The 16,009-nt window shown below is 36.0% G+C and overlaps 1 protein-coding gene across 2 annotated transcripts; it reads right to left on the bottom strand.

Annotated features, from left to right (window-relative positions):
• Nucleotides 1-10,343: 10,343 nt before the first annotated feature.
• Nucleotides 10,344-14,923, bottom strand: LOC129570701 (gustatory receptor for sugar taste 43a-like). 2 transcript variants are annotated; one of them, XM_055450405.1, is made up of 12 exons: nucleotides 13,931-14,923; nucleotides 13,591-13,723; nucleotides 13,327-13,441; nucleotides 13,079-13,135; nucleotides 12,782-12,934; nucleotides 12,530-12,622; nucleotides 12,126-12,231; nucleotides 11,768-11,867; nucleotides 11,058-11,153; nucleotides 10,915-10,974; nucleotides 10,709-10,798; nucleotides 10,344-10,546 (listed from the first exon to the last, which is right to left on the bottom strand). In XM_055450405.1, the coding sequence occupies exons 1-12, from the start codon at nucleotides 14,146-14,148 to the stop codon at nucleotides 10,448-10,450; spliced, it is 1,320 nt and encodes a 439-aa protein (XP_055306380.1). In that variant the 5' UTR covers nucleotides 14,149-14,923; the 3' UTR covers nucleotides 10,344-10,447. The 2 variants fall into 2 exon arrangements, with proteins under 2 accessions (XP_055306380.1, XP_055306379.1); XM_055450404.1 differs by having other exon boundaries at nucleotides 12,782-13,135; nucleotides 13,931-14,917.
• Between the last annotated feature and the right edge of the window lie 1,086 nt (nucleotides 14,924-16,009).

Below are 16,009 nucleotides of genomic sequence, written 5' to 3'. Positions count from 1 at the left end.
TAATGTTAAAAATGATTCGAATCAGACACCTCTTCAAATGGCTGCTAACAATGGTAAAGCTGACTAAATAAGATATCTCTTTGATCTTTTCCATTGATCTGTATTATTATTGCTCAGGTCACGATGATGTCGTCCAACTTTTTATCGGTAAAGGACAGTTTTGTACAAAGATAAAATTTAGATATAGATAAGATGAAGATAGATAAGATGATATCTTTATCTTTATCTAAATCAGTCACTCAGATTGGTCATCTATCTTGATATCTTATCTGAATACTTTTTTCGTTATCTATCTCGAATTTTTTAGATAATTTCAAAGATAATTCGATTTCCACATAGAAAAATATCAAAGATAACTAAAAGATAATTGGAAAAAAATATCTTATCTTTTATTGGATAGATAAGATAATATTTCATCTTCATTTAAATTTTTTTAATGATTTTTCACAAATATCTTATCTTTATCTAAATAAATTGCTAGTCCAATTGTACAACACAGGTAAAGGAAACTAAATCAACATTGCAGAGCAATTGGAATAGATTCATTGGCTACTAACAATGGTAATATTGCATATTTTTTTCACAAAAGAAGAATTGGCTTGATCTTTTTGATCTATGTGTATTTTTCAGGTGACGAATAGCTGAACCAATTTAGCTGAATAATCGGATGATTTCCTTCGATTCCCCTTTTCGATTGTAGTGTAAAATTAATTTCAAAACATTTTTTGTCCATCTATGACCATACCAACCAATATTGTTGCTTTGTTGGACCATCGATTAATATTCTGTCAAAAACAACTCAAGTTATTTGTCTTTTTAATTGCTTACGATATAGGTATTGGTATGGAGTAGAATTTTTGTGACCTTAACGTACATCCGTGCTAAATTTGAACGGGATTTGTATGAGTCATATGCCGTAGACAAAATCCAAGAATGAAAATAAATTATACAGAATAAATGTTAAAAAATAATCTAAATTTCAATCTGGTTTGAACAGTGTTGGTTGCTCTTGTTCACTCTAGAGTATAGACTAGGGGGAAAGCAAAAGGCACGCACAGTACACATAAGAGCCAATGCAAAAGTCAATTGATGCGCATAAGTAGCGCCACCTCTAATGATTACGGAGAGTTACCATAAGTCGTATGCAATTGATGTTGAGAAAAAGAAGAAGAAGAAGAATTAGACATTCTATTCATTTACATTGCAATGATGGCAATCAGTAGAGATGGTGCTCATGTGCCGATCATATCCGCGGGGGTATCATTACACTAACAACCTAGGAGCTTCACGCCAAATTTTATTTAGCAAAATATATTTGTATTATTTAAATCATGTAAAATTCACGCTAGATTTCAAATATTTTGTATTATTGCCCAAATACGTTGTTATTGTTCATATTCACCTTGAACAATATGTTCTGGAAGTGGGTTTTGGTGGATCTTCAGGATGGATCAGACTGGGTTTGACAATGCCCTGGTCCATCCTGAGGATCCACTTCCAGAACCAGGATCGGTTTTGAACAATCCTGAGGATCCACCAAAACCCACTTCCAAAATTTTTGAAGCGATAATGACGTCAACAGATTAGACGTGGTTCTGCTGACAGTCGGTTTATTGAACAAAATTGAGCAAAATTGAAATTATGCATACGTATCTGTTTAATATGTTGAAACATAAACAAATTCATATTATTTGTTCATATTTTGAATATGGAAATTGGCGTGAGGCCCCTAGCTAACAACAACATCATTTGCAAAATGAAATTCGTCCAAAACCTGCTGACACGGAGTGAACGCGCCCACTTTACAAACGCACTTGTTCATCTGGCCGGTTTGACAGCTAATGTCAAATCGACTTCGTTCCGGTGTAGTTTTCTGTTCGAACGCAAGCGTTTTCTCAGTATGGTCCGCAAAATTAAAAAAACAATTCTGCCACGAACCAGTTTCTATTTTGAATCTAACATTTTGTGTTTTTTTTTAAATTATGGAAACTCCAATTTATCACGGAGGACGATAGTCCGACAAGTGACGCACTATAGACTGTGCATTTTAAGCCAAATATCAAATAAAAAGAATTACATTGGTAATCCCGAACTTTTCCGTACCATTGGCCTGCGTTGTCCGTAGGTACTTTTACTTTTCCGTACACAACGTGTCAAGGGAAAGTATAGGAATTGGTCCCGAAAACTTTTTTCGCAAAACTGGTTTAGAACGTCATAAAAACTCATGAAACGCGTAGAAAACCACTTTTTGAGACACTTTTCCGTTCGTGTGCCGTCGTCGTCGTTGTCGTCGTTGTCGTCGTCGTTGGTGTTTGTTAACACGATAACTCAAAAAATAATTGAGATAATCAAAATCTGGAAACGCCAAAAGTTTTGTATCCAATGAACTTAGTTTAAGTTCGAAGATGAGCCATTTTCGATTTGATCCTGGGGTACTTGCCCCAAGAAAAACCTAAAAAAATTGACAGTTTTGTATGGAAGGTACCTGTAAATCGACTCCGATTGGCTTCAAACTTTCTGAGGTTTCATTTTTTGAGAGAAAAGTAAGATTCTGAAAGTTTGAAACCAATCGGAATCGATTAACGGGTACCTTCCATACAAATTTTTTGAAATTTCCACTGAAATTACCGATTTTTGGTCAATTTTGTATGGGAGGTACCCGTTAATCGATTCTGATTGCCTTCAAAATTTCTGAGGTTCCATTTTTTGGAGAGAAAATAAGATTCTGAAAGTTTCATGTTGATCGCATTTGCAGAAGTTTGATTTTTGGCCCTCAATTTTCGTGGAAATTTTCTTGGAAAAAATTGAGGGCCAAAAACCAAACTTCTGCAAATGCGATCAACATGAAACTTTCAGAATCATATTTTTTCTCCAAAAAATGAAACCTCAGAAAGTTTAAAGCCAATAAGAATCGGTTTACGGGTACCTCTCATACAAAATTGTCGAAGTTTTAGTTAAATTGACCGATTTTACCGTACACAACGTGTTAAGGGAAAGTATAGGAATTGGTCCCGAAAACTTTTTTCGCAAAATTAGCTTAGATCATCATAAAAACTCATGAAACGCGTAGAAAACACTTTTTGAGACACTTTTCCGTTCGTGTGCCGTCGTCGTCGTCGTCGTCGTTGTCGTCGTTGTCGTCGTTGGTGTTTGTTAACACGATAATTAAAAAAAAATTGAGATAATCCAAATCTGAAAGGCCCAAAAGTTTTGAATCCAATAAACTTAGTTTAAGTTCGAAGATGAGCCATTTTCGATTTGATCCTGGGGTACTTGCCCTAAGAAAAACCTCAAAAAATTGACACTTTTGTATGGGAGGTACCTGTAAATCGACTTCGATTGGCTTCAAACTTTCTGGGACTTCATTTTTTGGGAGAAAAGTAAGATTCTGAAAGTTTGAAACCAATCAGAATCGATTAACGGGTACCTCCCATACAACATTTTTGAAATTTTGACTAAAATTACCGACTTTTGGTCAATTTTGTATGAGAGGTACCCGTAAACCGATTCTTTTTGGCTTCAAACTTTCTGAGGTTTCATTTTTTGGAGAAAAAATAAGATTCTGAAAGTTACTTTTCCTCACGCCCATGTCGTGAGTAAAAGTATTGTAACTACTCCAAAACCAAGGTACCCCAAAAAATCATTTTTCTATCCATTTTCGACACCAAAAAGCACGATACAGTGGTTATTTTGCTCTGTTAATGTGGGTGTGTCGTACCCTGTACGCTGTACACTGTACGGAAAAATTTGTTAGCACGATTGCTCAAACACCAGAATAGGAAATGAAATTCTGCAAGTACCAAACGTTTGTGCTTCGTTAGACTTGGAAACCAATAAATTTTCAGCCACCCCAGATGTACCCTAGGATAACTAGCCTATGAAAAACCTTCAAAAAATCGAACTTTTGTTCGAGAGGTACCCAAAATAGGCTGGTGGATTTTATCATTCCCACCCGATTTATTTGATCAAAATAATAGGTGCTCAGGAACAACCTAGCACCCGCTAACCCACCTTTTTGGTATTAAATCGATATGTTCGTTCAAAATTCCTTGAAAAATCGAACTTTTGTCCGGGAGGTACAGTGCGCATAGACATCATCGTTAAAATATCACAGTAGCCATTGGTTCGTGTTTTAACGACGATGTGTATGCGCTGTATTTCTCCTCTATGTGAATGCGCGTTCTTCTTTCGCCTTGCTTCGTCAGAACGATTGTGGCTGCCGTTGCTGCTAACGCGACCATATATCTTGATACGAGAAGTATTATTCTGATAATATTTAGCATATTTTGATTGTTTGCAACCAGATTGATGTTCCTGTGGCATTTTCTCAATTGCATACGCCACAACCATCTTTTTGGGACACCCCCGCAACATACCATCTAAAAATCAATCAGCACGAAACAGACAATTTAAAAAAGACCAGCGAACTACGAAACCACATCAAAAGAATATACGAAACAAATGAACTACAGCTGTTTCCACAATAAATAATACACACATTGTTGTTTTTGTCTAAGTGTTTGGATACTTGTTTTCAAGTGTTGCATCCCAATAATGACCAATTGATTTCGGTTTGGTAACTTTTGTCTAATTTCATCAAAACAGATACAAAAAAATTAGTTCATTCAACTTGCTTATTAAACATTTTGTCGAGATAGCTTATTATTTCCGTTCACATTTTTTTATAGTGATGGAAGGAGCATGATGTATTGATGAAATAAACACAGTTGTTTGATGTCTTTGGATATATACTCTTTATTCATTGTTCTTTGGTTAAAGGTTGTGTTGTGACTGAGTGGATGCGCATGACGTCACGACTAATTCGGCTAATGCCGTAATTAGCGCAACGTCGTCGCATGTATAGTCGGAGAGTGCATGCAGATGTGTATGATTTACAAAGGTGTATGCGCTCTTCGGCTATATTTTGATTTAATTAAAATCAAAGTTCATTATCCAAATATTTGACTGATTTGCAGTTCTTTAATTAAAGTTCAATTTTTTTAATACTTGATTATTTTGCATTTTTGAAAGGGAGGTAAATCTTAAGCCAAAAACTGCGTAGAAAATAAGAAGTTGAATGAAGTTTCAGTATTCAGACGACATCAAAAGACAATCAGACGTTTTATTTCGTTTGAATACCCAACATCAAGATTTTTGGAATCATAATGCAATTTTCCATAAAATACATGAACGTACTGTTGTTTTTTTCTGAAAATTCTTATAAATTTCCTTGGCAAAATCTGAATAAAAGCTGAACGCTATGAAAACGGTGCGGAAAAGTTCGTCTTACTGAGGTAAGACTATTTATTTCATGTTGATTGCATTTGTAGAAGTTTGATTTTTTGTCCTCAATTTTTGTCGACATTTTCTTGGAAAAAATTGAGGGCCAAAAACCAAACTTCTGCAAATGCGATCAACATGAAACTTTCAGAGTCTTATTTTTTCTCCAAAAAATGAAACCTCAGAAAGTTTAAAGCCAATAAGAATCGGTTTACGGCTACCTCTCATACAAATTTGTCGAAGTTTTAGTTAAAGTGACCGATTTTTCAATTTATTTTCTTTATTATATTTTCACTGTCTTTATTTCAAGGAAATTCACAAAAAATAACCAAAAGTACCTACGGACAATGCAGGCCAACGGTACGGAAAAGTTCGGGATTACCAATGTAATTTTTTTTTTCGTGAAAATATTGGGAGTCCACGAACCGTTGAATATCCATTTCGTTGTCATTTTGGTCATAAATCGGCATTTTGGCATCTGAATTTATGAAATTGAACTTTTGTTTGGGGGGATACATAAAAAATGCACTTTCCAGAGCTTTGGTGGTTGGAAATTAATATGTTTCAATGAAGTAATGGGTCTGAAATTACTTCGAAACTCTTTTAATGGATATTTTGAAATTTAATCACATTTTACAATGTCCAATAAGGGGAAAATGGGACTTTTTTTAATGAAAGTGGAAATTTGCCATTTACAAAACTTGTGAAATGTGGATGCAAATGTTTTACCCGAAAAATTACAATTTCCCAATGATAAGACCCCAAAATAGACATACTTCTGGCAAAAGTGTATTTTTCCCGAGAATAATTGCCTTACAAAATTAGTGATATCAGATGAAAAACCTCTGGACGAGGTTAAAATGGAGTGACGCTCCTGTGCGTGGATTTACCACTCAAAATGACTGATATCATTTTGAGTGACGCTTTGACGCTGTATTATCTCTGGGTACGAAGTTCAAAAGTGTTTTTCGCATTCACTATTGTGAAAATTTATTTACAATAAGGAAAAATATCGCGTCACGACTTTTGGACGGCAAAACGCTTTAAAGCTTGACTTGAAGACAAAATTCAAAAGTCATGACGCGATATTTTTCCTTATTGCAAATAAATTTTCACAATAGTGAATGCGAAAAACACTTTTGAACTTCGCACCCAGAGGTAATACAGCGTCAAAGCGTCACTCAAAATAATATCCTCCTTTTTAAGTGGTAAATCCACGCACAGGAGCGTCACTCCATTATAACCTCGTCTAGAGTTTTTTTCATCTGATATAGATATCTCAAACACCTCACAAGATTGAGGAGCGTGATATTCCCATAGTATTCGTTATTTGGAGCTTTCCAAAGATTTTTGAACCACTACATGTATTTATGCATCGTGTGGAATTACCGATAAAGAAAAATATGTGTTTTTTGTTCGACATTCCATTTTACTTAAGACACCATTTTAATTACAATATTTGAATTTATTTGATCAAACTTGTTAGTAGTTTTTCTTCATTAATTATGTATCCAAAGCTGTCGATAAATTATGGTTGATAATATGATTGTGAGCCGTGCGCAGCATGCCTATGTTCACCATATTTATGGAATTGAAGTAGGATCATCACGTACGTTGTAATAACAGCTCCAATCTAAAACAATATGCAACGTAATTTCTCGAAGAATCATTTAAATTGAGTTCATCTTACCGAGGTCAGCATTCGACGATCGATCCGGCATATTCCACAGGCCGTGAAATTGATTTGATTTGAGTTGAGCTTATTCCAAAATTGATTTAACTGTTTAAAATGGGAATAGTTTGAAGTGATTAGAATGCGATAGTTTATAAGGGACTTTTGAATAAGAGTTCTTTAATCAAATCGAAAAGTGTATAGCGATAAGGATCCTTGATTTATCCAACCCAAAGTTGTGTTGCGTCAATTCAAATCCAATCCTACTTACGACAAATAAATTGTGTTTTGTTTGCATCAATTTACAGACAGATTTAGTGGTCATTTGAGTCTGGAATTATTAGTAAAGAAATCTCTATGTAAAGTCAAAACCACATGCAACTTTTTAAGTCCCACTAAAATTACTTCCATTGAAATCGTATGACACGGCTCAATGATAGATACAATCCGTGCGAAATGAAAGCAAATCCATGCGAATTGCAATAATACGAAGTGAGTGTCCTGAGGGAAAAGAGAATTGGATTGAAAATATAGCTCAATCGAAATGAATTGTGGGGCGGAGTTAGAAGAAAAATTCTTTATATACTTACTTTACCGTAAAAGAAATCGATGATCACATAAACTGAAACAATCATGTGAAATAGGGAGGAAATCAGCAAAATGATTATTATCATCCCAGATTCACTTGTTTCACCAAATAAGAATGAGAAGAAAAGGTGAATTGATTGATTATTAAATTGGAAAATTATTTCGCAATAAAATGTGGTTGAAAAAAGTCCAAAATGAATTACTATCCAAGAGATACTTTAAAATCCCATAAATCTACCACTTACTCACTGACGCACTTCAGAACCATCCCAAGCGAATCATAAATCTTAATAAAGCGATGAATAACATCCTGAGCTTGTTTGTAATCGGATCGGAGGTAGCCATAGCTGTTAACTGTGTGAGTGTACAAAAGCCAAAGACTACTATGAATTATCACATGACAAATCCACAAGCTATTCACCTGCATCGGCATAGGCGGAAATGATATTATTCAAAGACCGATATCGTAGCCCAATTCGATAAATTGTCACCGCGCATTTTGCATGCAGTGGCACAAATGAGGTATACAATAAATAGAACGGAATCAAATAGCACAGATTGGTTACGGCATTTTGCTCTGCAAAAAATAAAACGGAAATGATTTTAATCAAAAGTAATCATTTGTGAAGTAATTGCAAAGTGTCCAAAAAGAATTATATGAAAGAAGAATGAACTGATTTGCACCTGGGGCGTTGGGAAATTTTCTATGTCTCTGGGCCATAAGAAACCTGGTGTAAAAATCGATTACTGAAATACGAAACACAGAGTTTTTTTTATTAAAAATCAAGAATCTCGTGGATACTTATGCAAATCTAAATAATTGGATTACCCAGCATAGTTATTAGCAGAATGAAAGCGATGCCAACAAAAGCGTAGATTCGTCGCCGTGCCAATTTCGTATGCAGAATGTCTTTGCGGCCAAACACACTCAGATCGACGTCAATCTGAAAGAAGGAGATGCGAACAGGGGTGGAATTCTAAGTCATTCCACCAAAATCGTTCGGAATTATTTTTTTTCGTACATAAGCCATATTGGAGTGAAAGAGAGAGATTCCACTATTTTTCAGCATTCCACCGGAATTATTCCGATAACTCAAGGAAGAGTGGAATGTGTGAGAAATAATTCCGGTGGAACGCTGAAAAATAGTGGAATCTCTCTCTTTCACTCCAATATGGTCTTATGTACGAAAAAAAATAATTCCGAATGATTTTGGTGGAATGACTTAGAATTCCAGCCCAGGATAGGATTCGATTTGATTCAATTCGGTTTGACTTGTTTCGATTCGACAACATTGAACGCACATTGTGCGTCGTACAATTCGAATGCATTCCATACATTGATTTTTCTTCAACCAGTTTCGTTGAAAATTTCAACTTAAAACGATACCTTATTCAACAGTTGATTGACACAGCGTGTATTTTTCACTGAAATAATCGCTGTCATCGCACTTATCAACCACAATGTACTAACGATGTTTACATCCAACCAGAATACTATGCTGGACATAAGATTTTTCATCCTGAAATGCATCAGATTCAATTCAATGACAGCTTTTATATGAGGCTTTGAAAAATAATCTCTTTGTATTTTTACATAGACAAATCTAGGTTATATAAATTCTGTTGTTCAAAGAAATGTGCCCCGATTCGTTATAATTTGAATAAGATTCATGTTTAAGATACATACCTGAGAGCATGTCCGGAGTAAAAATCGTAAAACAGCGCATAATTGGATGCCAGAGTGAAAGCGATTATTATCGTTAGAGCGTAGACACAGAGAAAGCGATTCAGTTTGAAGTCGACGATTTGATTCATATTATTTCGTCGTATTTTATAAGGTGCAAAACCGTACAATTGATAAAACCAAGTGAGTACCATGGTTGTATCGTTAATTTCCATTTTGCTGTTTCGTTCACCGAAATCGATAAATGACTGAATGAACCGAACTGAAGTGAACCACAATAAATGAGGTGACTTTTATGGAGACTATAGAGGGACTATCAATGTGTTTGGACATGCCGTAGGCTCATTTATTCGCCGGAATCAGCCTAACAATTCATAAACCAAGTGGAAAACGTGCTACGCACAAATCTCATGATTAAATAATCGGCTTTTGTATTGTGTGCGTCGGTGTATTTGTCTTTCATTTCATTAATTGTTGTTGTGTGCTCGCAACCATTCAAAATCCAAATTATTTCGATCAATTCGATTAGGCATCGCTGTAGGACCTCCGATTCTGTTTTCCTTCAAAATGGAACGCTCGTCTCTCTCTCTCTCTCTCTCTCTCTCCTTCTCTTTCTCATTTCTCTCTTCGCTCTCTCGCTGTCGCTTCCTCGGTTGGTCGCTCTCTCTCCTTCACCATCGCCTCTTCGGTCGCTAGCTCGTTCGGTCAATAGTTCGCTCTCTAATTTAATGGAATTTCGGTGAATAAATTTTCAGTTAAAATACGACATTTCGAAATCGAATCCATTATTATCAGTCGTACCGAATCTTGACAAACTGGTTCCATTGTTTCAGGAGGTGGTAATGGTTTTTTTTTCGCTTAAATGTACAACATTGTATAACTGTACACATTGCCGTCTAGCCCATGAAAAATGAAATGTTAATCCGAAATGATTCAATTTGTTGTTGTTTTTTTCTTCTTCAAAATTTTATTCAAAAATACAATTATCGTGCTGATTTGCACACAGAGAGAGAGAGAGAGAACTTAAATGCAAATAAATTTTCTACATAGTATAACTATAAAAAAGGAGCAGCATTCTGCCATTCTCATGCCAACCGCTACAGCGAGTGACATGCTACAGCGAGTGACAGTTTCATCCCTTGTTAAATTGCAAACTGATTTGCATATTTGCTGATTGTTGTTGAAAATGTTAATGAATTAGTACGGTTCTCCAGTGCTATGATTTATGATGTTGTTGTTCGGTTGTTCTGTTGCTGTTGTTGTTCAGCTGACTTATTGAATTGTAGTAATATTACCAAATACGTTGCAATTGCGCCACCGAGCTATAATATAATTTCATAAAATCAAGCTTTAAAATGCTTACCCCATTATTCGTTCGGTTTTTGGGGAAAAGCGTCATCCGTTTATTTTTATGTAAATTTTGTGAGTGCAGAGAATGAGAAAGAGAGCGGAAGAGGAAGAAAAATAACAAAAGATATTCATACCGTTGTCAAAAGCGGCCGATCGATTCGACATATCCCACACGCGGAAAAAAACGTATTGTCGGCAATCAGTTGTTGCCAGAAATTTTTCAGCTACGCCATTTTCCAAGCGGAAACGACCAAAAATAACCGACCGAGAACAAAATGAAAAAAAAAATCAATCTGTTTGATCAACATGATTTAAAAATCACAAAGTGTCGACAAAATACCGCATAATGTTCGCCTTTTTTCCGGAGTAAATCGCATACAATTTCCACCGTTCTACCAGCCTAAAAATATTCACCAACGTCATTCAGTGCTTTAAAATTAGGTTTTGATATTTTTGTGTATGTGTCCGTATTCGTTCCTTTACCTCTGCACCAATACGATGACAGGGTTCTATGATGAGCAGCAGACGAAGTGAATGGAAAATGAGCCACAGAATCTGCACCGTTGTATAAAATGTATCCTTTTTGCAACGTTCAAATGGAATGAAAAAAAAAGTGAATGAAATGAAAAACACAGAGAATTTGAAAAGAGAAAAAGAGAGTGAACATCAGAACTGGCACCAGAGATTGGCTTGCATAAAATCAAACAATGGCCACAGCCATTTGATTCGAATCGGATGTGAACAATGGAACGGAACATATGATTTCTTTGGACAATTTGCGGTTGCAATATGAATCGGATTGTGAATGTGGTGCACAGATTTTCAGAGCAATTTTTCATATTGAACTGAGGGAATTTTTTTTTCTTCTCTCGGTTTGGTCAAAGATACGAGCCAGCATTCTGTTCAATATTCGGTTTTATCGTTGTCGACAGACACGACCATTTGTTCGAATACATACACATACACACACACACAACCCATTGATACCGCAACATCGCAACTGTTTCAAAGATATGATAAGCGTACCGCCCGTTTTGTGCTCGCTTCACACACAGACTCAAGACCATTTGTTTTATTGCATTTTGCACCTTTCACCAACAGAATCAATTAAATTTTGAACTGCTGAAAATCTCGTGTGAAAAATAAAATGGAAAGCTGCTCTGGTAGTAGCTAAAGCCTTTAGTTCTTCTTACCTTTCGATCGCCGAACACTTCGAGAAAGAAAAAGTAAGCGGTGACTACAAGATGCAGGAGGCATGAAATCAATAGCACCAATATCGTAACGCCAAATTCACTGTGAAAATGGGGAAGAATATCATTTGATTTAGAGACATTTTCAAAATCCGAGAAAAAAAGTGACCGATAGCGAGCGGGACGTTCTAGAATATATGTATCTTTTTGTGCTTGATATGAATTTATGTGAATGTTAGTGTGTGTGTGATAACTGACACAAGGGAAGAGTCAGTCAAGATATGTGCATAGAATGATATTGATGGTGGTGGTGGTGGTGGTGGGATTTTCGATGGGCTAAAACTAAATCGATTCTACTTACGATGAAACATTAACCATCGCTTTTCCAAGCAGTTCATGAACGTCGGCAAAGATATTTATCACATCATCTGCGCTACGTATATTGAACGCATTGTAATTTGGTTTGGCTGTAAAGTGAACGAAGAATGAGTGAAAAAAAGTGTTCTTTTTAAAAAAAAATAAAAGCCCATCGGGCATAAATCTTTCTACGCATTGAGTTATGTGGATGTTTTGTGAATCATTCAAGAGTGGTGGAAGAAAAAAAAACACTGCGGACGAAACGCAGCTCATGAGCTTCACCCAGTTACAGATGAATGGTTTTTTTTTCCTCATCCCGTTTCAAGGATACAAAGTTTTTGAACTGGTTCCGCCTCGTGCGCCTGTTTACTGTGTGAAAAGTGGCATTTATTCATATACCGTCCTTACCATGATTAACACTTGCCACAAATTTATATCGCTTTAAATAAAGCCCGATGGATGGCCGATTTACCGGTTCATTGCTTCGCCATAAAGCGCGTTCTAGTTGTTTTGGTTGTATGTGTATGCGTTTAATGCATACCAAATGCCAGAAAAATGCCACCCAAAAAGGAAAAAAAAAAATTAATCAAAAATCAAATGATGCGTTGAAAATGTGCGGCGCGCACAATGAATATCGTTCACACTCTCTTCAAAACTTACGATACGCCTTGGAATTTTGTAAACAATTGTTCAGCGCTAGGTAGCGTAGAGCGATGCGATATGTTGAATAAGCGAATTTGATGTGAATTGTTAAGAAGAAAATATACATTATATAAAATGGCACGAAACAAATCACATTTTGATCGATGGCAACTGTGTATGACGAAAAAAGAGAGAAAGAAAGAGAAAGAGAGAGGGAGAGAGAGAGAGAGAGAGAGAGAGAAAAGAGTGAAAAAGATGCTAGTTTTTGACAAATTTGATGGAATTGCTTGTGGAATTTGTGATAAGATGAAATACCAGCATCACGTGCCCATACAATAGCTGCCAGTCTCAAATAACCCCAGACATCAATGGCTTAACGGGATCAACGAGATTTATAGAGATTTTTTTTTCTTCTGTTATATACTTAAATATGAATTGATTGAGAGCATTCCTTGGGTGCAAAGCTTTTCTTTTTGGTGATGCGAAGAATGCTCTCCGTTTTCTTTATTCTTATCCAAGGAGCGCCCCCTCAGGATAGACACACAGTAAAGAAAAACGCTTACCCAGCATCGTACAGATATACACGTACACAATTGATACGAACGTGGTCAATAGTCGTCGAGCGCCATTTGTGTGCATCGAAATACTTGCACATAATCCCATGAGCTTTTCATCGGCCTGCAAAAATTGTAATTACACTTTTTCTCTCACTCTGAATCATTTGGAATGAAAATTTTCCAATATCACTATCATCGATAGTCTACTGATGAGGGAAGAAAATCGATTTCGCATAAAAATCCGCACACAAAACTAGATAAATAAATCACCTTATTCAAGCTAACATTCATTTGTTGCGTATTGTGTAAACCAAATACACCGGTAAACATTGAAATGAGGCACGAACTAACCAGTATATTCACATCAAAACCCGTCACCACTCTCGCTGTCGCCGTTTTCAATCTATTCATAAAGCAAACAAATATTTATCCAATTTATAATTCATTTTGTTATTATCAATGAAAACCGATTAAATTCACTCAATATTGACTTTTCTCTCGCTCGGTGCGCTCTCTCTCTCTCTCTCCCTCTCTCTCTCTCTCTCTCTGGGCGCTTCCTGATGCACATTCACTCACTCACTCACTCTCGACACTCGTTTCGCTCACTCACCGTATCGGAATTGGTGATGTTGCATCGATATACAATCCAAAGTTCGTTAGAGCCGCCAACACAATCAACAGTGTTACACTATATATGGACAAAAACCGACTGTATTTCACCTGAATGTGATTCAATTTGTTCTGCTTGTCAATGGCAATGGAATAAGGAGCGAATCCAAACAACCGAGCCGTATAGTAAACCGAGAGTGTGGTTTTGTTTATTTCCATTTCGATGCACTTTCGTTTGTCGATTTTGCAATGCTTCCCGTTGTTGAGAGAGAGAGAATAAAAAAATGGTTATATATTTTTTCCCATTAATTGAAACCACTGAATTCCTTTGGAACATGGGAATTTGCATTTTTTTTTCTCCTGGTTCGCTCACTCGTTCGTTGAGTTTCTCGCTCTCTTGGTTTGATTAATGCTTTGCCATTTTCAATATATTTTTCCTTTTCGAAAAAAATATTTCAATTTTTTTTTAAATTGGCTTCGGGTTTTTTTCTATTTTCACGGTTGATGTTGAACGGAAGCAATTGAAGTACGTGTGCGGTTGAACATGAAAAATTTCAATGCATTCCGCTTGGTTTTTTTCTCTACTATTCGTCAGAGAGAACGAAAGGAAAAATATGAAAAAAAAAAAAAAAAATTGTTAGCACCGAACACAAAAGCAGTAAACAATCGTCTGTTTGGAACGATTCGTCTGGAATTCACGCTTAATGATTAAAGTTTTCATTTTAATAAACACTTTGAAAGCAATTTTCCATGGAAAAACAGAAACAGAGACACACTCCACATGCACCGTCATTCAAAATGCTGATAAAATCACTAAATGCGAATGGCATTTACACATGTTTCGACGTTTTTACATGCACTATTTTTTTTTATTATTATTCGCTCACGGTCTCTAAATTTATGTGCATTTTGTTGAACATTGAGAGTTATGATTGAAATTCAGTGAGGGTTGCTTTCGATGTGTCTCTGTCGTACAATATCAAAAACACGTACAAAGTCGAGTCAGCGTGTGTATGCAGCGCGCACTGTAGAAACTGTCTATATATGGAGTTGTTGACATGTGAAGACCTTTATACACTTATTTTCAACGACGACGACGACAACAACACCAGTTTGTTGAGAGTCATTCGCAAGTTAGTTTCTCCCTCGGGGACTATGAATTTTATTTCCCGTAAATTGGCGTTGTAAACCATATAGACACCGGCAAGTAATATACAAACTTACACAATTCACACTGATTTACAGGCTAGGAATTTATATGGCACTTTTGTGGAAATAACCATCCTTTTAAATCAATAAAGCCAAATTGTTGTTACTAAACATTACTATCCAAAACCACTTTCATTTGGGTTAAATGAGCTGAGTTTGGACTTTCTTTCTCTTACTTTTATTTATTCAGTACAATATTGTTCTTCAAGTATTCCCGTGTGGAAAATTTTTTGTCGATTATTTTGGGACATTTTGACTGCCTAAAAGTGATTGTCTCGAACAAAATAAGCAACTGCAGTTAACTTTAATCACAAATCACTCTTAGTCAAAATGTCCCAAATTAGTCGAATGACTGAAAGAATAACTAAACGTGATTGTCTCCATACAAAACGCATGATTTCAACCAAAGCCAGTTTTAGTTGTGTATCACTACATACAGTTACATACAACTAAGTGACTGTTAGTCATTTTATTTGCACACGGGTTCACACGCACACTTACATCATTCAAATTGAACACAATAGCAATGCCGACAAAAACTTTTCACTGTTCCTGATTGTTTCCATATTTTTAGCTTGAGCTTTGTTCAAGTGCTTCCTTAAGGAGTGCTAGTTCTTCGGGTGACAATGTTGCTTTTAGTGCACTCGATTACAGCTTTAACCATCCAAACGACATGTGAATTCTTCGCAAATGAAAACAATACACACAGTTCAACGGAACGCATAAAATTACACGTAAAACCTTTTCGAGCAAATATTTATACAGAGTGGAACCGAAGCACATAACTTTTATTGCCTTTTTATTCCCGAAATGGCTTCGTATCGATTGCCTACGTGTCAATAGATAAATTGGGCAAGCAATAAAGAAGAGT

This window comes from Sitodiplosis mosellana, unplaced genomic scaffold (genome assembly GCF_009176505.1).
Source record: "Sitodiplosis mosellana isolate CC-2019 unplaced genomic scaffold, AAFC_SMos_1.0 Smas_scaffold_75, whole genome shotgun sequence".
NCBI classification, from domain to species: domain Eukaryota; kingdom Metazoa; phylum Arthropoda; class Insecta; order Diptera; family Cecidomyiidae; genus Sitodiplosis; species Sitodiplosis mosellana.
Note: the sequence above shows the minus strand (reverse complement) of the source record. Positions and strands in the feature narration are given on the sequence as shown.